The sequence below is a fragment of the Rhipicephalus sanguineus genome, chromosome 4 (genome assembly GCF_013339695.2).
Source record: "Rhipicephalus sanguineus isolate Rsan-2018 chromosome 4, BIME_Rsan_1.4, whole genome shotgun sequence".
Taxonomy (NCBI): Eukaryota; Metazoa; Arthropoda; class Arachnida; order Ixodida; family Ixodidae; genus Rhipicephalus; species Rhipicephalus sanguineus.
The window spans coordinates 64,501,339-64,523,514 of NC_051179.1; the positions used below are offsets into that span (position 1 = coordinate 64,501,339).

Sequence of the window (22,176 nt, forward strand, 5' to 3'; positions counted from 1 at the left end):
AGCATGAATAACAGGTGGTAACATGAAAACCATGACATGCTTGTCATATATGTCATGATTTACATGCCACGCTCATGGTGCATTCGCGGCCGTTTCGCTAGCTTGATATACACCAAAACTGGTATTGCGCGATGTGACTGTATGATGAACATTAGTCGCAGGTGGTAACATGAAAAACCATGATATGCATGTCATGTATGGCATGATTTACATGCTATACTTATGGTGCACTCGCGGCCATTTTGCTCGTTTGATATACACCCAAACTGATATTGAGCGATGTGACTGTATGACGAACATAAATGATAAATGAGAGGTCTTAACATGCGAATCGTGTTATGCATGTCATGTACGGTATGATTTACATGTCATCGTCATGGTGCGCTTCCGGCCGTTTTGTTAACTGGATATATACCAAAATTGGTATGGCATGACACGAGTGCGTGATGAACATAAACGACAGGTCATGCATTGTATATACCAGAATATGCGTTTCATTGGCATGGTGTATACTAGATTGTGCACGCATGCGTGCATGGCAAACATGCGATATATGGTGGACTAGATGCCATGGCATGAATGATTTCATTTGGCTCAAAGACAAACAAGACGATGTATGCAGCTCTTTGCTGGCTGCTTCGCATTACATCGATTCTCACAGTGCGTGGGATCTGCCGATTTTTTTATTTTTCTTTTCTTTTTGAATCTTGGACAGCTTTTAATTATGTTGTTGCCTAAATGCTTATTAGGGGAGCCTGTAATTCATGCAAGCTGAGGCCTGTGGATGTGTTATGCGCTAAAGGTAGACGTAGACTCTGTTATGTTGAAAACAAATCATCTTCCTTACGCCGGAAACGACAGAGTGAAGTCTAAAGCCTTACTTAATTTCCTCGTAAACTGTGCATTCCAAATGCACAATGAATCCTTTAAAGTACTTATATAAATTTCAGCAATATGTGTATTTAACACACATATTTTAGTGTTGCGGAGCTACATATAAGCGCGGTTAAGGCGGCTTATCTTGCAAAGCTTACAAACATTTTGCCCGTTTATTATTAATGGCATCATAAATATTGTACACAGGATAAAGTGCCGAGGGGCAGTATAATGCAAATATCCTGCTAAGATGAAATGAGAGCTTCTTTATCATTACTGCTGATATTTCTTCCTTACAATCTGTGGACGCATTCGTATCGGTACTCGAGTTGTACCTTGAGTCCTTATCAGAACGATGAATACGTTGTTGTGTAGTATGCCATAAAACTTCGCATACGTGCAGTATCTGTGCATTCCTCCTTTCTTTTGTAACTGCACTTTCCTTTTCTGTATATGCAGCTTTTTTTTCTTGCATGCCCAATTTCATGCACATGTCATTGAGTGTTTCTAATATTGTCTTGAATTTTGTGCGGCCGATCTACTGCGTCGCTTATTTGTCTTTTTTTATTAGTAGTAATATCTGGGGTTTTACGTGCCAAAACCACGATATGATTATGAGGCACGCCGTAGTGGAGGGCTCCGGAAATTTTGGACCATCTGGTGTTCTTTAACCTGCACTGACATCACAAAGTACACGGGCCTCTAGCATTTCGCCTCCACCGAAATGCGACCGCCGCGGTCGGGATCGAACCCGCGACTTTGGGGGCAGCAGCCGAGCACCGTAACCACTATACCACCGAGGCTTATTGTAATAACTGGCTTTCCATGAGGTACTGATTGCACAACTAAACTTTGTTTCGTATCTTTTTACTGATATGGCGTGTCTACTGCACACAATGCTGCCAGCTGTCTTGTTTTCATGCGTCTTCTTTGTATAGACGCTTCGCGAGTACCGTTTGTATGCGCACTCCTGTATGAGCCTTCAGAGCTTACATTATAAATAAATAAATAAATAAATAAATAAATACTGCTTGCTCAAGGAATTTAAATATTGAATTTATGTGCATGTGTTTGTGTGTGTGTGCGCGCGTGTGCATGCCTGTGTGTGTGGTGTGTGTGTGTGTGTGTGTGTGTGCGTGTGCGTGTGCGTGTGCGTGTGCGTGTGTGCGTGTGTGTGTGTGTGTGTGTGTGTGTGTTCCCCCTATTAATGTCCAGTGTACACGTCATTTATTTGCGCGCATTAATGCTGTGCTGGCACATGCAGTTGCACAGATGAAACGCTCCATGGCAGAATTTGTTGAGGACTGCCACTAGCCACTTCACAGAAATCGTGAATGGTTAAAAAAAGCACCTGCGTAATGATTTAAGACGGGACGAAAAGGTAACCTTTAACCACAGAAACAGTGAAGAATAAAAAAGAGTCTACTGCCCACATACACCACACATGGGCATCAGACCAGCACAGAGGGCGTACTTAAAGCACGAAAAGGAATATAGAAAACGAGAACCCGCCGTGGTTTTCTAGTGGTTATGGTGCTTGACTGCTGACCCGACGGTCGCGGGATCGAATCCCGGCTGCATTTCGGTAGAGCTGAAATGCCAGGGGCCCGTGTACATAGATTTAGGTGCACGTTAAAGAACAACAGATGGTCAAAATTTACAGAGCCCTCCACTACGGCGTCTCTCGTAATCATATCGTCGCTTTGGGACGTAAATTCCCACAAATAATTATTATCAGAACAAAAAAGAAGGATATCATCTGCAGACAAACACGCATAATATATTCCATGATACATTTCCCATCACAGAACATAGCGAAACCAAAAATCAAAGGCAGATGCGGGACCAACCAAGTACCGTAAGGATTGTTTACGAAGTTAAATGAAGGATTCATGCAAACGGCGACCAAAATCTTTTAGGTATACAGATAATATCAGTGTGTCCATTTCTTACGCAAGGTTGACACCGGCACAAGTTTTGCTTCCATGTCCATTCGAAATACCGGCTGGAAACTTACGCTGCAAATGGATTATGTGTTCGTCGGATGCCACTTGTCACGTTTGATTTTTACTGTCCAAAGAAGCCTTCTTTTCGGGTATCTTGGACAACTATACAGCTTCCAGCTTTCCTGGAATGATCAGTGCACTGCGGCACGCAACACCGTCACGAACTACCGTCACATGGTGACGGTAGCGAGCGCATAAAACTGGAGGGAAAAGATCACCGACCTAACAACAGCACGCACGCCACGCACTAGTGACCGGGCGGAGGATTCAAAATGGCGGCCACGCCGCCGCGAAGGCCGAGGAGGCAGCACCTGCCCTTTCAAAAGCTGACACCACTCTAAGCGGGGGCGCGTGCCTCGAGGCACTCCCTGCACGTTAGAATGTAGCGCCACCGCTTTTCGTTATCGCTGCCTTTCTCTATCGAGTAAAACCACGTGCGCGCTGCGGCATGAAAATATTCTTGATGGTTTCCAAGGTGTTTCTGCACCTTCGTAGTTCATGCATGAAGGTGTAGAAATACCTCGGCAAGAGTCAGAAAATTTTCGTAGTTCATCTATGAAATAAACTTTCATTGTTCATCTTAACAGCCATGCGGTTATTTCACCTTGCGGATGGATACTATGAACGCAACCTTCCTTAATGCGCTCGCTTCTATGTAGGCGTGAAAGACGGGCCCTGTCGCTGATCTCCCGCGAAGAGGCTCCCAAGGCTGCGACCAAGGACATGTTCGTGGAAAACGCTACGCTTTCCCTCATGGGTAATGAATGCACGAAATTTTATTACTCGCACAGTCTGAGTGCAATGCATGTGTGCGCATGTGTTTCGGGGGTTAGAATTGGTACTACTGTATACTAAACAAGAATTGCGTGTTGAGTATCGAATAGAAATTGTTAGTCGCAAAACTGTGGTCTGATCATTATGATGACGATGACTTATGATGATGACGACTTCATATATAGCTCATATTCACTCTGGGGGATTGGCCAAGTATCGACGATACAACGGTGGCGTACATAGACAAATATACGGCATCGAAATTCGTTTATTCTCTTATTCATATCAAAGAAGACGTGGTAGAGTAACATAAATGTAATATTGGACGCGAATAATGGAAATAAAGGAAGAGCTCAGAGGTGGCTAAACGAATATCGTAAGAGTTGACGGTTATGGTAATACAAGGGGCGGCGCTTTGCTATTTTGAGGAATGGCTGTCTTCAGACAAAAACATACTGGAGCAAATAATCGTAATATGAGGAGGCATGTGTCTGCTGCTACAAAAGTCCTGAAGCTGTTCAGCACGTTCTAACGAAATGAAAGACCATTCACCCAACGAGACCCTTAGAAGGCGCCCATCTTTTAGGGGGCTCCGGCTTTCAAAGCGGATGAAAGTAATGACTACTCAGCGGTTGGAATCAGCAAAAGACGTTGGGTGAACTGGTGGAAAAAAAGGCAGATATTAGATTGATAGAACCCGAGTACCTAGCAGTGCATTCTAGAAACAAGAGAGTTGCGTAAATGTAATAAAATAAGAACTCACAGGGTCCCTGATACATTCACCTAAGATGGATGTCATGTTAGGATGTCACCATGTGGTCACGCTATGTGACGTCATGATGACGTCACAAATTTTGGCGATCTGTGAAGTTATGATGACGTCATCACGTGATGATGATGTTTTGCATCACTAGTGTTGACGCCGCCGAGGGGGGCGCCGATTGGTTTTCGCATTTGATGAGGCATCTGAGGCTTTCGCCTTAAAAATGAAAAGACACAGCTAGGATTCCGGACTGCAATAAATGAACTAACACTGCGATATGAAACAAGAAAGCGGCTGGGTGGCTACTTCTCACCATCCCGTTTCAATGTAGACGCCAACAGACGCCGTAATCATCGTACCTACACTAACCAGCACTGCCACGGTGACTTCACCGGCTAACATCCAAACATTTATCTTTCACTAACTCTCTCTCGTTCGCTCTCTTCATCTGCTATATTCTGCAGGTAGTCTGTCCATAGCCGTGCCAGGAGAGCTACGCGGCTACGCGGAGCTGCACGAGCGTCTGCGTGGCAGGCTTCCCTGGAAAGCGCTCTTTCAAGACGCCATTCGCTTGGCCAATGAAGGGTTCCCAGTAGGACCTTACACACCTTACACCCTGTGCTACGAAGCGCCGTACATGTTCACCTGCGCCGACGGACCATGCGATCCGCGATGGTGAATAGCTTCAACTATATAATACCCTTCTCCAATTATATGTTTTCCTGTCTCCCGTTTGAACAAAATGAAGTAAGAAATGACGAAAAGTGGGATCTCTTATCTTTTAGGGTGGCCTTAAGTGCGATCTAGAACTTTTTACTTTGATCATAAACAAAAAAGATCATGTTATAGCGAGATATATTTAATATAACAAAGAAATTATGTCATGAAGAAACTTTTATTTCTATCCGCTATGATTTTATTGAGCGCTGTTGCATATATTCCTAAGAAGAGTACCCCAGAATAACAAGTATTATTGTGGCCCTTCAGTGGATCTGCCCTATACATCCAGTGCTACAGATAATGCTACAGATAATGTCATTAGGTTATTGCATCGTTCGGTCGTATGGTTTCTAATTATTTTGTTCACGAACGCATGCCATTTATTCATAATTTTTTTTATTGTGTGATGGCGTGAAAGAAAAACTGCGGTTGTGGAGTGGTCGCGTTCATAGAGTTTCCTACAATATTTGCTGGGGGAAACTCTGGAGCTACGATCGTTCAGCCACCATAGGAATGATGCGTATACATTAATTTGCCTGATCTTCGTGCTTGCGGCTTCGAACGCACTTGTGGCTTTGTTTATTGCTGCGTTTTGGCCTTTGTTTTCGAGAAAAGATTTGTCCTTTGTGAGCCTCGTGAGCTGATTCGAATTGGTCAGCTTAAAGAGGTCAGAGAGGGAAAGTCCGACTGCTGAACTTTTGCTGAACTTCGTCTTGCGGCAAAGCGGCTTCAGGCCACACGGATCCAATGCGAGCCGATAGAACTAAGCTTAAACAAGTCCACGAACTACCCATCATTCCCATGCTGGCTGAAGCGCCATGCGTTGCAGCTCCCGCAGACACTAGCACCAGTTTTCCATCTAGCGTATTGTTAGGAAACTCTATGGTGGAGTTAAACCACTTTCCTCAGAACTACAGCATGCTTAGTTCAAACCAAACCAATTTCTCAATAGCAAGATTAACGTGCAGCGCACAATGTCACACCGAGAAACCCAGGTTTTCAATATGACGTTTTATTTAACTTCGAGAACGTTCGAGGATCAGGTTACAAGGGACACCCACTTCACTGCTCGGCAATGCTTAGCGCAGTATAGTACTAGTGCAAACAACGTAATCAAAGGGAGGATGCGTGCCGAGCCGTTGGTATCGCGCGTCCTTTAGGTTGTAAAGCTGCTTTTCTCAAAAACATAGACTCAGAAAAAGAAAGTTCCGAAAATAAATACGAGAGAAAGTGCTTAAGTGCTTAGAAGTGCCAGGAATGCGCAATGACCAGCCAACGAATGGTTACTTATATTGGATAAGAGTCGCAGGAAACCTACGCTGCTGCTCCACAAATAAATTGTGCGCGCATTTATTTAACGATGATATGCAATATGAAAAACCAGATGTTAAAAAAGAAAAAGCCGACGTCATTGTGATTTTTAGCGCAGAGTGGCTTTAGAAACGATGCGACATATTGTTTCGGCATCGTGTTGATAATCGAAGACTGCTGTCTGTCTTGGATACTGCTGTCTTGGATCATCAAAACAGTGCGTATAGGATGCGCTTGATAGGGTTGTGACGCAGTTACATAAGAAAAATGATCTAGGTATCTATAAGTCCTGCACAACATCCTGCTTTATTATTTACTTTGATGCATGTAACGCTCACCTCATGCCACTGACTTTATCGCAATATTACCAAAGAACAAGCATTAGAGACAATACTCCGTATGTATTACGTAGGTATTACTTAATTTGAGATGCAATGAATTGCGCGTAATTGTGTCGTCGTTGTTCATAAAGATCATGCGACAAATAAGTGAGATCAAATTATCACTTCGCTTAGTGACGCAGAGAACGTCCAATATGCTGGGTTGCTGACCTATGCCGTCGCGCGCTTAACCGTCCCTGATATTGCGGGTTCGTGAAAATGCGCGTGAAAAGCTTTTAGGGCGAGAACATTCAGTAGTGAGTGAATTTTGTCGTGACATGTCGTGACTTCTGTAAACCGAGAAGGCGTACATTTTAAAAATATCCCAAGGTACTTGGTTTTGTGTATTGAAATATAAAATAAATGAAGAAGTTGTCACCATTGCTTGGTGACGGCTACCCCCACCCCTTTCCACATAGCTGTTTGGATAAACAATAAGAAACAAAAACTATATATATATATATATATATATATATATATATATATATATATATATATATATATATATATATATATATATATATATATAGTCCTACAAGTTCAAGAACTCTCGTTTCAACAGAGCGCACATACCGTCGCGGTACTTATTATACAAGCAATTATGAGACTGGCCGCGGCGGCTGCATTTTCGATAGACGTGAGAATGTTTGAGGCCCGTGTATACACTAAACATTTTTACACCTTTAAGGGTGTAAAAGGGTGTTAATGACATTAACACCCTCTTTTCCATTGCACAACACCCTTTTTTCTTTATATACACCCTAAGAGAAGGGTGTGCGCGGAAAAAGGGTGTTAATGTCTTTCATAAGTGTGCTAATGGAAGAAGTGAAGGACGCACACTGAAGCAGTAAGCTGCATCCATGCATGCATATTAAAATCGCGTGCATTGCGCGATGCGTCTGTTGTTGTACTGCCTTTTTTAAGGTTACGATGTCAGTGACATTACGGAAACAAGGAAATGGTGGAGCCATTGGCACAGTGTTAATTCTCGTGATATTTTATTTTCACATAAGGTCCCTACGTGGCAGCGGCCCGCTGCGTGTTGAGACACGCCCTGCAGTACCTCAATAAAGTTTACCATACCATACCATAGACAAATGACGAAGTATCGTTGCTTCACAAAATACTACAAGACTCGAGAAAATGTAAAGAAAATCAGAAAACACTTTTTTTTTTTTTGCACAGGCTCGAGGTGTGCCCTACCGTTTCATATTTTCCACTATACATATCAACCGCATGAACATTTATACGAGGGCACATATACAAATGTATAAGCAATTTAAAACAAAAGTTAAAATCATTACAAAACTTTTCTGGGTAAAAAGCTGTAAGTGGGACAGAAAACATCCCGCCGGCATGAACACTTTACAAGTTTCGGTATGAACACTTTTAATTGTTCACTTAGCCAATAAGACAGACAAAAAAAGAATTACTTTGAAGAGACCAGGATATAGGCTAATATAGTACAATTGTACATGTGGAATGTATGCAACATAGAGCACGCAATTCTGACATACGTAATTATGCATGCATTACACACTGATGCATAAAGTTTCACGACCCACTTGTTTACGCGCGTGCAGTGGAAAATGTATCTGTGATATGAACGTTTCGTCCACAAACATTAGAGTAAGCCGAGGCCTCACTGAGGTTCATTAAAGAAGATGGGACACAATGACACTTGCCTTGTGGTACTAATTAGCCAGCTAATGTAAACATTACGGAAGCTAACACTTCGACACCCGAATTCGTACCACTCATCCATGCAAGGGAAACCTGCAGGGAAATAATTATCGGTTCCATATACCATGCCAAAAACTGGCCGCACAATTTCTCCACGTTAATGATTTCCGCACAGAAGCACTTGGAAAAGGTAAGCAAAGACTCGGAAGGAAATCAATGTCACCTTACGGGGACACACATGAGTAACAATAATGTTAGCACCTTGCTACCGAACGAGGAAAATGAGAACATAGGCGTGCTCAGATTTCTCCATCAGTGGGGGGGGGGGGGGGCAAGTCTCACTGCAGCACCCCCCCCCCTTGCACTTTGTCGAGTCCGAAAGGAACATAACAAGCTCAACCATGGATGAACCATGGATGCAAAAATGAAAATGAAGCGATGGCGTGCTTCTCCCGACGGCCACTGGGGGTAAAGGTATGAGGTAAATTGCGCTTCGTATTACCATCGAAGGTCCTCGGTTGACATTATTGTCGAAGAGCATGCGCAGCCATAACCCTGCGCATTAAAGATGACGCGAGAGGTTCGACGGACTTAATGGTGCTCTTAATGTAATAGCGCCCCCCCCCCCCCCCTCCCTGCGCTCACCTTTGCATGAGAGAGTTGTAGGACACCACGAACTCCATGCATGTATACATGTCGCCTCACATGCTGCGCCGATTTAGCGCAGCGCATGCATGACCACGCATGCTCGTAAAACTTACGGCATGACAATAAGTGCAAGTCATATGCTGTAAACCCAATGATGGCTCAATGCACGGCACGGCGCACGCACTGCCAACTCCCATCCCACTGCTCAAGGGTGAGAAAAGACGAAGAGCGAGAACTACGCACGCTATGACATCGTATTCGAACTGTAAAGTACAAACACAGAGCGCCACTTTCAACAATGTTTACTTCGAAAACAGCACAGTTTATATGCCCATCACGCGCTGTCACAAGCGTGTGCGTACTGTCCGTCGTCGTTACCGCACCTTACACTTCAAATATGCTAAACCAACACGCCCAGTCTGCCATTCTTACAAACTATGCCATCGCCTCCGAGATAGCGCACCCGGCGCACCTTCCATCTCGGAAGCCAAGGCTGTGCGCTCCCTCATTTGCTCCTAGCGCTCCCGGCGATGAAAACGGTCGGCAGCCACGTGATAGCGCGTAGAATCACGTGGGGTGCTCTTAGCCTGGAAGCCAGAGGAAGCCGCGCTGGCCGCGCTGTGGTTCGTTCTCGCTTCGCTGTGGTTGTGCGGTATAGTTTGGTTTTTGTTCGCGTACATACAGCGATGTGTTAACTTATATGTTGTGCAGCTGTGATTGATATGCGCGTGGTGTGATCTAAGATGTCGCCCCTACGTTGTGCGTTAGCCATGCGTCTTCTCGGGGAAAGTGGCTGTACGCTGTCGAAAATGGATACGTCGAGATTCAGCCGTTCCATTGTTACGCCATTGTTGGCGGTATGGGATCTTATCATCACGAATGTTCCAGGCGAGTACCTGTTTTCTCTTTTATGTTGTTGTGGTTAGCGTTTGTGTCTTGTGTGAGATGTCATTGTATGAACGGAGCGGTTCACTGCTAAATGGAACAGGGAAGCTTGGCGGCCGCTGCCGCCTGCGACGAATTTCGCGCAGGCGCAGCACCCGTTCTGAACTCCTTCGTCCTTTCGTTGTTTGCTGTCGCGCCGGCCGCGCTTCGAATCCGCGCCTTGTTCTCGGTCTTCGTGAAGCGAATCGTTTCAGCGTCGAAAGTGCGCCGACCGCGGTGTCGGGCAGCGGCTGTTACGCGCTTCATGTTACATTTGGCTGTGGACCGCTGCGCACAGCCATTTTAACGCGATAGCGTTAAAGAGCTCGTATCGCAGAAATTCCGTCGTCGGTGTCGGCACCGTTGGTTGTGAGCGAAAAATCATCATCTTGTCCGTGACCGAAAAATCGAAAAAGCTGCAAATAAAATAAATAATAAAAACGTTGGGTCCGAGTGAGAATCGAACCCAGGCCGTCTGCGTGTCAAGCAGGTGTTCTACCACACAGCCACGCCTCTGCTTAGAGCTGCACGGAAAGTAACTTTCATGCTTCCCAAAAATACGCGTCCTGTATACAGGTGTCACAGTACCAGATGTAATATCGCAGTACTATTGCGTGGTACAAGCGTACATTGCCATCGGGCGTCACACCATGTCAATATCATAACGAACTTGTGTTTTAAAGACAGCCACCCATTACAAAAGGCACACACATTACTGCCCGTATTCCCTTAAGACCACGTAGTGGGTGCATCGCAACTTCGAAAACGTTTCTCGCGCATAATTGCCCCTGGTTTAAAGCATGCTACCCATTACATGAGGCACACACCTTAGTGCGCGCTTCTGTTAAACACTCGTAGTGTTTAAAGTGCGCACTAGGGGCAGGATATCGCTATCGCGTTCAACTCTTAAAGGCGAAGCTTAAGCGTTCCCCAATTTTTTGTCACTATACCTCAAAGCGCGTGTGTAATACTCGGATATAAGTGAATGTCTGCCTGAGCTCGTACAATGCGGCGGGACACCTACCTAGGTTATATAATGCAACAGGGTCGACAGTTGGGCTACTTTGGGACTCATAACGCCCGTGTTAAGCTGCACACGAAACAAGAAAAATATGAACAAAACTTAAGTAAACGAAACACTCGCTGCCGCTGCTTGTTCCTGTTTTCTCTGCATTGTGCTGTTTCGGTGTTTCAGGTGTCGCTCCCCCCCCCCCCCCCTCCACACACACACACATCATGAACTTTGACACGTGCAGTTTCACGTTTTCCAACCGGTTGATCCTCCCCTTTCGGCCTCTATCGCGCGCGGCGCAACTTATTTTGACGGCCCATGTACTCAGCGTAATGGACAGTTTGCAGTCAAAGCAAACAAATTCGTGGAACGAACAATGACGTGCAAAACTGGAATAGAAATCACGTTTGTGTTTAGCACGCATCTCCTAAGGCTGCAATTTACAAACAATCGTTGTAATGCCAACTGCAAGCAATTTTTGTTCTTGTCTAACCCCATTTGAGGTCAGAACTGCCATGTCGACCTTCAGATAGGTAGTGAAAAGAGGAGGGGGGGAGAGGTCCTGACGTTGTTTTGGGGGGCCACATAATACTACCCCGCGGGCTTCAGTTTGCCGACCCCCTGTTGTAGAATATTCTTCGTACGCACTCCTCTCCTATCAGAGCGCAGGTGCCGCGTTTAAGTAAGATATCACTAACACGTAATCGTTCTAAGCCTGCTAAGGTTAAAATGGAATTTGCGACGAATCGCCCCTGTCGTAGTGGCTGGCCATATGCCTACCGGTTGGCCCATGCCGCGATCACGATTTGTCGCGGAAAGATTAACCGCGTTCCTCAACTCGTGATATGGCCGACGCCACGTAAAAGGTCTTTCGTCCTTTGGGAAAGCGAAAGGCCTTGCGAGGGCCAGCTGTATTAGTTTCCGCGACGGACTCGCACTTCGCGCTTCATCACAAGGAACGAAGGTGGCAGCCAATGGCGGCCAGGCGCGTTTGGCTCGTCACCTATTTAAGCCGCGCAGCACGCACACAACAGCGCTGTGGCGATGGCTTCACTTTCTTGTGGTTATAGGGCTATGCCGTACTGGCAAGTTCATAGATGGCCGTAACCACGTTTTTTGTGCTTTCCGGTGTTTATCTGTAACGGCGTTGCCGCATGCAGTCGCGCTGAAGTCAGACTTATTGGACAGATTTAGTTGAGCGTCCGCAACAACGTACGGACGCAGTCTGCCATAGGAAATGGCTGGCAGGCTGCGTCCGTACGTTCTTGCGGACGCCCAACTAAATCTGTCTATTGATAGGCCTTTCGCTTTCCCAAAGGACGAAAGACCTTTTGCGTGGCGTCGGCCATATCACGAGTTGAGGGACGCGGTTAATTCTTACGCGAGAAATCGTGATCGCGACATGCGCCAACCGGTAGGCATATGGCCAGCCACTAAGACAGGGGCGATTCGTCGCAATTACATTTTAACCTTAGCAGGCTTAGAATGATTACGTGTTAGTGATATCTTACTTGAAAGACATGAATGCGTAGCACTCAAGTCTTCATTTGTTCGAATTTGTCCGAATATTCCAAAAAGCGTGATTTCACATTTTTTAGCCCAATATGCTAATAATTTATATATTATCGAAATACTTGATTCGTATTCGAAATTCTGAATAGATGCACACACCTATGTACTACCGATCAAGTACACAACTATAATTGTTATTAAAGGAAAGTAGTTGTTCGAGGGCTAGTTTCTTTGTTAGACAGAGCCTATTATTGTCTGTTGGTTTCATTTGTTGCGTATATGACAGTTATTACAGCACAATATTTCGCCTAGGTTGATCACAGAGCTAGTAGGTGCTCCATATATTAACAGTTTTTTTCCAGCTCGTAAAACAGAAGCAGCTGTAGGAAAGGTTCGCCACTGTGTGCGCCTTCTTTTTTTAATGCACAGGGAGACCAGTAGCGCTCATAGCATCAGCTTTATTCCCTTTGCCGTTTGTTCCCTGCGCAACTAATTATGCATGCCATTACACTGGCACTAAATTTTCTGCAGTGTACAGGACATTAATGAACAATATTCTGTAGCGAAAGGGTCTGGGGAAGTATGTGTGCATTCACGTTGTATTAGTGCTCGAACACACAAGGACACAATAAATAGCGGGAACGTGTTTACGATTGTGTTTGCGCTGTAGTACAAGGTGCATATGCAGTACACACTCAGAATGCATTTTATTTTTCAATGCAGGGTGACATTCTTGCAATCCCTTGTGCTTCATCAACTGACAGCGGTATTTCAGAGGTGCCATATGTTGCATCAACTAGACAGTGGTGTTACAGTGGTTCCAAGTGCATCTACTTGTGGTTTTGCGGATTTCCCCTACCTCGAGGTCAAACATGAACATTTTCTGTTAAGGACAATGAAACGGCTTGCTGTATGAAAGCGCCCGTTTAAGTTTTGCAATTTTTAGTACAACGGGCTATTTTCGGCATCTGTTTGCTTGAATTATATTTTTAGTGTTGATATAATGCAAAGGTCTGTTGTTAGTTTTCGAGCGCAGTAAGAACGTTTCAGATTTTTTGACTATTCAGGACATCTTAATAAGGAATTCATTATTTTAATTTAACAAATCATTTTCAAGTATCAGGCACCCTCACTGGCAGGTTCGATCAGCTTATGTTTGTTGTCAAAGTGCACATAACACGCAAATTTTGTTGTACGTAAAAAATGTGTGATCATTACCCATTCCTGTTTTTCCCAATTTTTCATATCTTTCTGTATCACAGCATACAATAAATATTTTAGATTGTTTTCAAAATCAAGTGTTCTGTTTTGCAGACCAGTTTGACTGGATGTGGAAGCCATAGTAAGCATTGCTTTGTACATATGCTCGTACATGATGTATATACATATTTATATGTGTGCACTACTTCTGATTTCACTTCATGATCCTTAATATGCAGCACAAGTGGGTGATGATCGAATTTGAAGCTTCAGATGAACACACGAGGCTTATGCATGGATCAATGCAGATTTCACTAATTCGGGGTGTCTTTCCAACCAAGCCCTCCTTATGCGAACACGACCTTTGCCAAACCAATATGAAGACGCGTTTGTGCAAATTCGGTAGTACACCCCGAATTAATGACATCTGCAGGAACACATGCATGACGCCCTTTGTGACCACCTAAAGCTTCTGTTTCGGCCATTACACATGACGCGAAATGAATGGTGTACACCCTTCCAACACCCATACAAAAGGGTGTTAATACGAGCTAACACCCTAACACCCCATAAAATTTTTGCTGAACACCCTTTCTTTAGGGTGTTAAACACCCTAATTGAAGGGTGTAGTCAATAACACCCTAAGGGTGTCCGTCTGGCGACAAACCGATTTACACCCTTAAGGGTGTAAAAATGTTTAGTGTGATACTTAGATTTACGTGCACGTTAACGAACTCCAGGCGGTCGCAATTTCCGGAGCCCTCCACTACGGCGTCCCTCATAATCATTTCGTGGTTTTGGGACGTTAAACTTCAACAATTTTAGAAGCAATTATGAGAGTTGAACTAGCTAACTTAATTAATCAAAAGAGCGAGGTGACTCATCTTGAAGCAAGCGTTAGAGAGCATTCTGAAAACGAAGTACTATAAAGGTTTATAGGCGTACAAAAATATTACGTCACTAATTTCTACCAGCCCGATAATTCCCGGCCTTGCTGATACCGTGAAATCATAACTCAACCGCTGAAGAGCACAGGTCACGTCCTCTGCTGGAGCCCTACAGTGATTCAGTGATGTCACCATCGGTCCACCGTAAACCGAGCCTCATTATCAAGCTGTCATGTATCCGGTTTCATGATCGAGTGGCAGTGAAGCGCAAACATCCACGTCACTGTCACGAGAGTCCCATAACGGTGTGGCAGTGGAGCTCTTTTGACGGCTCAAGGCCCCCATATTCAAAAACATCTGATACGGTTAAGTATTATTCAGCATGGCGATTTGCAGCCGGTACTGATCACAAACACATTTATCGCGAAGGAGGTCTGCAAATCGTTAAAGGCAGTCACGAAGTGAACGCTTTTTAAAATTTCGCGTTCCTATTTTCTGCATAAAATTTCCTGTAATTCACTGAGTCACAAAAGTTGGCGTCAGTTGCTTTGCACGTCTAGAAACGCTTGAGAAATGATCGGATTAGGCGTTTCAAGTTGTCCTATAGAATCAGTCGTTCAAGAATGTGTACACAAACGGGTATTTGAGCATAGAATTGTTCGTGACAACACATTCCAGCCAGTCATGACACTGGACTAGCAATTAGCGGAGGTAATTCAGCCTGCCAATAGCAACAAGTGCGCACAAATGATATCATTCGTGAATTCGGTCCCAGTTCATTCACTTCAATATTTTGTATAGTATGTTTCATTACCGCGTAAACATTCAGGTCAACTATGCCCTCGAGTAGATGTACCTACAGTCATTTGTTCCCTAGATATTTTCATTTCCGTGATACGAAAACTTGAATATCGGTGTAGGTACAGGGATGAATCAACACGAAATAGGAGCTCTTTCTGACGCACCAAATTTCTGGCGTCGCTCACGCTGTTGTAACCCGTAGCATAACATACCATATAGGCGAACCGACGAAGACTCGATTCCTGGCATTTCCTGACCTCAGGAATCCCTTTTGGAACTTCAAGCGCGGTCGCCCACTAAAGACGGGAGAAGTGCTCGTGCAGAAGGACCTGGCACGCACGCTGGAAGCCATAGCGGAGAACGGTGCGGATTATTTTTACGAGGGCCCACTCGCAGAAGCGATTGTGCGAGAAATCTCCAACGAAGGTAAGGGTAAAAAGCTTGCCTCATTTATAAGAAAAAGAGTGAGACGATCCCTTACGCATTTGCCTAAGGCGACTCCAAGGCAAAAGCCATCTTCTTTCTCTTCGCAGTCAATAGCATTGATATCCTCCCTCCCCTCCCCCCATTCTGAAATCTTTCTGCACCCAACGTGGTTTTGCACTGCCTCTGGGATCAGAGGCATTGGGCGCTTTCTGCGCCTCTTGTGGTTTTGCAGTGCCGCCCGGATCGGCACTTTTTGACCAAGCGACGATGCCATGTGATGACGTCCTCATGTGACGTCAGGTTATGTTACGTAATAGTGGCGTCGTGATGACGTCACTAACTTTGGCTACATGCGACGTCATTATGACGTCATAGGGTGACGTAATCACATCATGCGTTTTTTTTTTTGCATCGCTCGTAATGACAACATCGCCGACGCCGACAGTCACTTTTTGCGTCTCTCCTGTTGCGGCTTGCTAGCTAGCGACTTCATGCATTAAATGAACAGATATGTTGTGTCCCACTTGTTTAGCTCACATCATGTTTCTGTTGATGAAACGTTTACCGGTATTCCCGTTAGTTCTCCACTGTTTACTCTTGTTTTAGTGGGACAAAAGGAAAGGTCAATTGGGAGGTGTAGCGATCATAAGAATTCAATAATTTGCTATGTATCTGAGTACATGAGTGATTGAGTAGGCCCTTCAACAAGTGATCGGGTGCGTTAACAAGTTAACTAGTGTGTCTGATAGAGTAAACGAATAGATCGAGTTACTAAAATTCAATGAGGGAATAATTCAGAATGAATAACATTGAGGAAAAGTAGGAGGGAGCGAGATGATTTGCAAGTGAGTCGGCGAATGAATGAATTTGCGTTTGGTTGGCACCAGACCGGAGAGGAAATCTTTGCAAAACAACCACATGAGAGCTATATGTATTAGTATGCCGTACGAATCGATTACGTTGCTGAAATCTAGAAACGGTAACAAGAATTCGTGAACATCCATACTTCACAAAATCTTGTGCTCTTTGTGGTTAGCGTCGTTGATTTATGTGCCATGGCAAAATATTTTTTTCTAGGGGTGTGCGAATATTCGAAATTCGAATATCAATCGAATGTTTTTCTCGTTCTCGGTGGTACAGTGGTTACGGTGCTCAGCTGCTGACCAGAACGTCGTAGTTTCGATAGAGTACGCGGCGGTCGCATTTCGATGGAGGAGCAATGCTAGAGACCTGTGTACTGTACGATGTCAGTGCACGTCAAGGGATACCAAGGGCAGAATTCATAGAACTTCTATTTCCGAAGAGCTTTTTCCCACTGGTCATCGCTTTAGCCTACGCGATGACTACCGCCATTTGCATCGTTAGTGACAGCAAGACAGCTATCCGCAACTTTACCAGCGACCTGATCTCACCGCAACCAAACCGCATATTCTAGGGTGCATTGATGCGCGTTTTGTTGCGCGTTACGCATCGAGGCACACTAGCATATTCGCAAGCACAGCGCCATCTCTACGCCGCCAAGTTCACTTAATCTATGCCCCGGGCCATTCGGGCCTTGCTGGGGACGAAGCCGCTCATGACTCTGCCCTAGAAATGGCGTCCACCAGGCGCGTCACCCGTCATCAGGGCAGCTACCCTCCCGACGAGATCAATAGGCTGAGCACGAGGCTTTCGAGTCCGAAACAGAATGGTCACGCGAAAGACAGAATGGGCGCGTATGGTGAAATTCTGATGCGTTACCGTAGGGCAGCATTGAGGTATCCACCCCCTGACAAGTCGCGAAATATGCAAGAGTCGACAACATCGCGATTATTAGACACTGACATTCTTCACATTCACGCTGTATGGTCGCAGCTACCTAGACGTTTATACACCTCAATGCAAAGCTCGCGGGGCGGGTCGCGGCAACCCCGACCCCATTATCTCGGCATGTCCCGCAGCGACACATATCATAAACACAGCACCAACCCTACATTTAAGATAACCAAGCCCGAGCAATGGGAGGCTATGCTACTCAGCGCCTGCCCGGATGACCAACTCTGGCCAATCCGGCTGGCCGAAGACGCCGCCAAGACTAAAAGTCTGTCCGCCGTCTGAAGAAGGGGGGCTCCGGTAGGGCTAGCCTCCTGGCTCCTCCTCCCTTGACCCCAGCAAGGACAAAAATAATGTTTCGTCTCTCTTTCTCTCCCATTGGTCGGCCGGCTTCGCTAATGATATGTCGCGTATCATGATCATTCCCAGGCTTTGGGATGGATGGATGGATGGATGCTATGAGCGTCTCCTTTATAACGGGGCGGTGGCAAGTGTGCCACCAGGCTCGAAAAAAAAAAAAACTTTACTCTTTTTTTTTTTTAGCGTTGGCCTAGTCTCTTTACTTCAATTAAAACTATTTTACTCCAGAAGAAAAAAAAAGGACTTAAGTTTTCAGCTCCGTTCTCTGCCCTTTACGGCAGAATGTCCTTATCTTTTTTTCCCCCAATATTTATTTTTTTGTCCTTTCTCTCTAGTTTTCTGCCACCAATACTCTAACCGTCTCTTACTTGGATGCTATGAGCGTCCTCTTTAAAACGGGGCGGTGACATGTCTGCCACCAGGCTCGAAGGGAAAAAAAAAAGCTTCCTTGTTTCCTGTTGGCCTAATACCTTATCTACATTGATTAAATCTATGTTATTATACCAAAAAATATAAATTCACGGTCCATCTCTCTGCCTCTTAAGGCAGAATGACCTTATTTTTCCCTCATTATTTATTTTTGTTCTTTATCTCTACTTTTCTGCCACCAATACTCTAACCGTCTCTTACTTATTTCTATCGCGGACGTGTGCAGCTTTCCATTGTTGTCCCTAAAACCCAAGGCTTCATGTAGACTCGTGCCCACACGTATACCTGGGTGAATATCGCCACATTCAATCAGTACATGTTCCATCGTTTCCTTAGTTCCCCCGCAGCATGTACATTGTTCTTCTTCGTTACTGAATCTCGCTTTATAACTACGCGTTCTAAGGCAGCCCGACCTTGCTTCAAACAGTAAAGCGCTTCCCCTTGAATTATCATAAAACCTTTCCCTCCTTATTTCGTTTTTTCCCTTTCGGTAGTTACTCAGAGCCGGCTTCTTTTCCATCGCTGCCATCCAATAAGCCCTCTCCGCCTCTCTGACCTTCCGCTTAATGCTCCTTGTTGCCATATCGCCCGCACTGCTAGCCGTATATTTACTGGTGAGCCTCCTAGTTCTTTTTCTCCACTGCGTGTCAACGCTTTTTCTATACAAATACCTGAAAACCTTCTCTGCCCATCTACTGTTCTTCATTTTCCTCAGCCTCTCTTCGAATCTCATTTTGCTCTGAGCTTCCCTCACTTCAAAGCCTGTCCATCCCATATCACCCTTTACAGCCTCATTTGTCGTCTTCCCATGAGCGCCCAACGCGAGGCGGCCCACCGTCCTTTGATTTACATCCATTCCTGATTGTACCTCTAACTTCATGCACACTACTGAGTTCCCAAATGTAAGCCCTGGGACCATCACACCCTTCCACAGCCCTCGAAGCACCTCGTACCTATTGTATCCCCATAAAGCTCTGTGCTTCATAATTGCAGCATTCCTCTTTCCCTTTGCTACCGATGCTTTCTCTTGTACCTCCATATATCTATCCCCCTCATTTACCCATACTCCGAGGTACTTGTACTCGCTTACCCTCGGTATTTTTTGGCCCTGTATAAAGACCACATGGTCTTCATGATCATTGAATACCATCAATCCACATTTTGTTGCACTAAATCCTAGTCCTAGAGCCTCACATTCCCTTCCGCATATATCTGCCAGTCGCTGTATATCATCTTGACTGTCCGCAAATAAGACAATATCATCAGCATAAAATAGACCTGGAAGCTTCTGCTCAACCATCGTGCCGACCTGCTTGTGTGACAAATTAAATCCAATGTTGCTACCTTCTAGCGCTTTTTCCATCCTCACCATGTACAGCATGAATAACAGCGGGGACAAAGGACATCCCTGTCTCAGCCCCTTGCTAATTTCAACGCTGTCCTTGCTATTTATTCCTTCCCATTCTATACAAACTGTATCTTCTCGGTATATTTCCCTCAAAAGCTGTATACAGTCGTCACCTATGCCCACTTCTTTCAGTATATCCCACAAAATTTCCTGATTAACGTTGTCATACGCCCCGGTAATATCTAGATAAGCTACGTATAAGGGCCTGTTTTCTATTTTCGATTTTTGTATACACTGGGTAAGAACAAACAGATTATCGTCTAACCGCCTGTCAATTCGAAATCCATTCTGAAGTTCTCCCAAAATATCATTTTGTTCTACCCACGCTTCTATTTTTAATTTTACTGCCTGCATCGCCAACCTGTATAGCACCGATGTAATGGTTAGCGGTCTATACGAGCGAATGTTATCCTTTTCTCCCTTGCCTTTATAGATTAAGTTCATTCTACTTTTTCGCCAACTGTCTGGTATTTCCCTCTCCTGTAAGCACTTTTCTACGGCTTTCAGCAGTGCTTCTTTAGTTTTATGTCCGAGTTCGTTAATGAGGCCGACGGGAACCCCATCTAAGCCCGGAGTAGTGCGCTTAGGAATTTTTCCTTCGGCCTTCTTCCAATTGAAATTCTCTAGTACTACATCTTCGTCGGTTGCGCTCCTTTGCGTACTTTTACTCACTGGGGGAATCCCCGGGGCGACCTTTTTAAACGAATCGGCTGTTATCTTTCGGATGTAACCCAGCGCTTCATACCATTCCAATTGATTTCCTCCTTCATCTACCATATGTTGTTGCATTGTGACAGACTTCCTACCCAGTGCTTTTAGGTGGCTCCAAAATATCCTAGGCGCGGCCTTCTTCTTTTCGCGAATCTCTGTCATCCAGCGTTCACTTTCACCTTTAATTTTTGCCTCGACTAATTTTTGCACAATGGATTTTTGCTCTAAATATATTTCCCATATTTGGTTGACTTCGTCCTGTGGCCGCGTCTCTTTTTTTGCTTGTCTGTGCTCCCGTGATGCCTCACGTCGCTTCTCGATCGCCTCCTGGATTTCTTTGTTCCACCAACTTTTTGGCTTTCTCTTTCCTTTCCAACAAATAGTTTTCTTCTCTTTTTCCATTTCTTTCGTGATTACATGTAGCAGCTCACTATACTTCCAGTCTTTGCCTGGTAGTTCGTCTACTTTTTCCTCGACTCTTGCGGCTATATTTGTTATTTGTTTGTCATTTAGATACAAGCTGCCAAACTTTGATTCTATGTTCTTATTTTCAGTTTTATATCCCATTTGTAATATTATGCGTTTATGATCACTACCCAAGCTGTTAATGCCTTCCTCGTCTATTCTCATCTCTCTAAGTTTGTCATATATTCCTTCTGTCATGAGACAATAATCAATGCTCGATTGCCGGTTTCCGACTTCCCACGTGATCTGCCCCTCACACTTAGGCCCCACGTTAACTATTTCAAGACTACGTTGCTCGCAGAGATCTAGCAATAACTTGCCATTGGTGTCTGAATATCCGTCAAGGTCATGAATGTGAGCGTTCATGTCCCCTAGAAGGATTATTTCCGCATCATGACCAAATTCTTTAATATCGGTGCTTATGCATTTCACTATCTCCAGATTCTTTTCTCTGCAGTTATTGCCTGTCCACAAGTAAGCTACACCTAGCCACGTTTTCTTTCCACCTACTGTGCCCGAAACCCACATGTGCTCTGAACACGTTTGTTTCACTCTATCCAATTTTGTTCTGCTATGAATTAGCATTCCAACACACCCACCTCTCCTTTCTGAGGTGATCCTGTTACATCCTTCCCAAATATAATTGTCAATATGTGGTGGCTCGTCCAAGTCTCTAAGGTGTGTTTCTGTAACTGCATAAACACCTATCTGTTCCTTGCTTACTGCTCCTCAATCTCTAGCCATTTTGCCTTTTTTCTGCCACCCTGCATGTTTATGTAACTAATTGCAACACGCGCCTTCTCCCTTCTTTTACCTTTTCTTTGGTTTTTTGCTATACTACCTGTCAAAGAGTCTCCCTGGTTGTTTTCCTCATTACAAGCTACCGTGGGCACCGAAGGGCCCGCGTGCCCCTCAAAAAAGCTACTGCGCGTCCTGCCAGTCGCCAGCCCACCTCATGACCAAGCCTCTTATCGAAGTGAATTCTGTCTCTTTGGAAACCGCCCCACCTGTGCACCTCCCTGTTTATATCCACTACCTCGAAGCCCTTCTCTCGACTAATTTGCCATA

General features: G+C 44.8%; 1 protein-coding gene across 1 annotated transcript in view; it reads left to right on the forward strand.

Moving 5' to 3' along the window:
* LOC119391262 (scoloptoxin SSD14-like) overlaps positions 1-22,176 on the forward strand; it is a 50,125-nt gene that overhangs the window by 16,795 nt on the left and 11,154 nt on the right. The window contains exons 3-5 of the mRNA XM_049415216.1: positions 3,542-3,639; positions 4,884-5,094; positions 15,760-15,923. Of these exons, the coding sequence (XP_049271173.1) occupies positions 3,542-3,639; positions 4,884-5,094; positions 15,760-15,923 (473 nt within the window). The remainder of the gene's footprint in view (positions 1-3,541; positions 3,640-4,883; positions 5,095-15,759; positions 15,924-22,176) is intronic.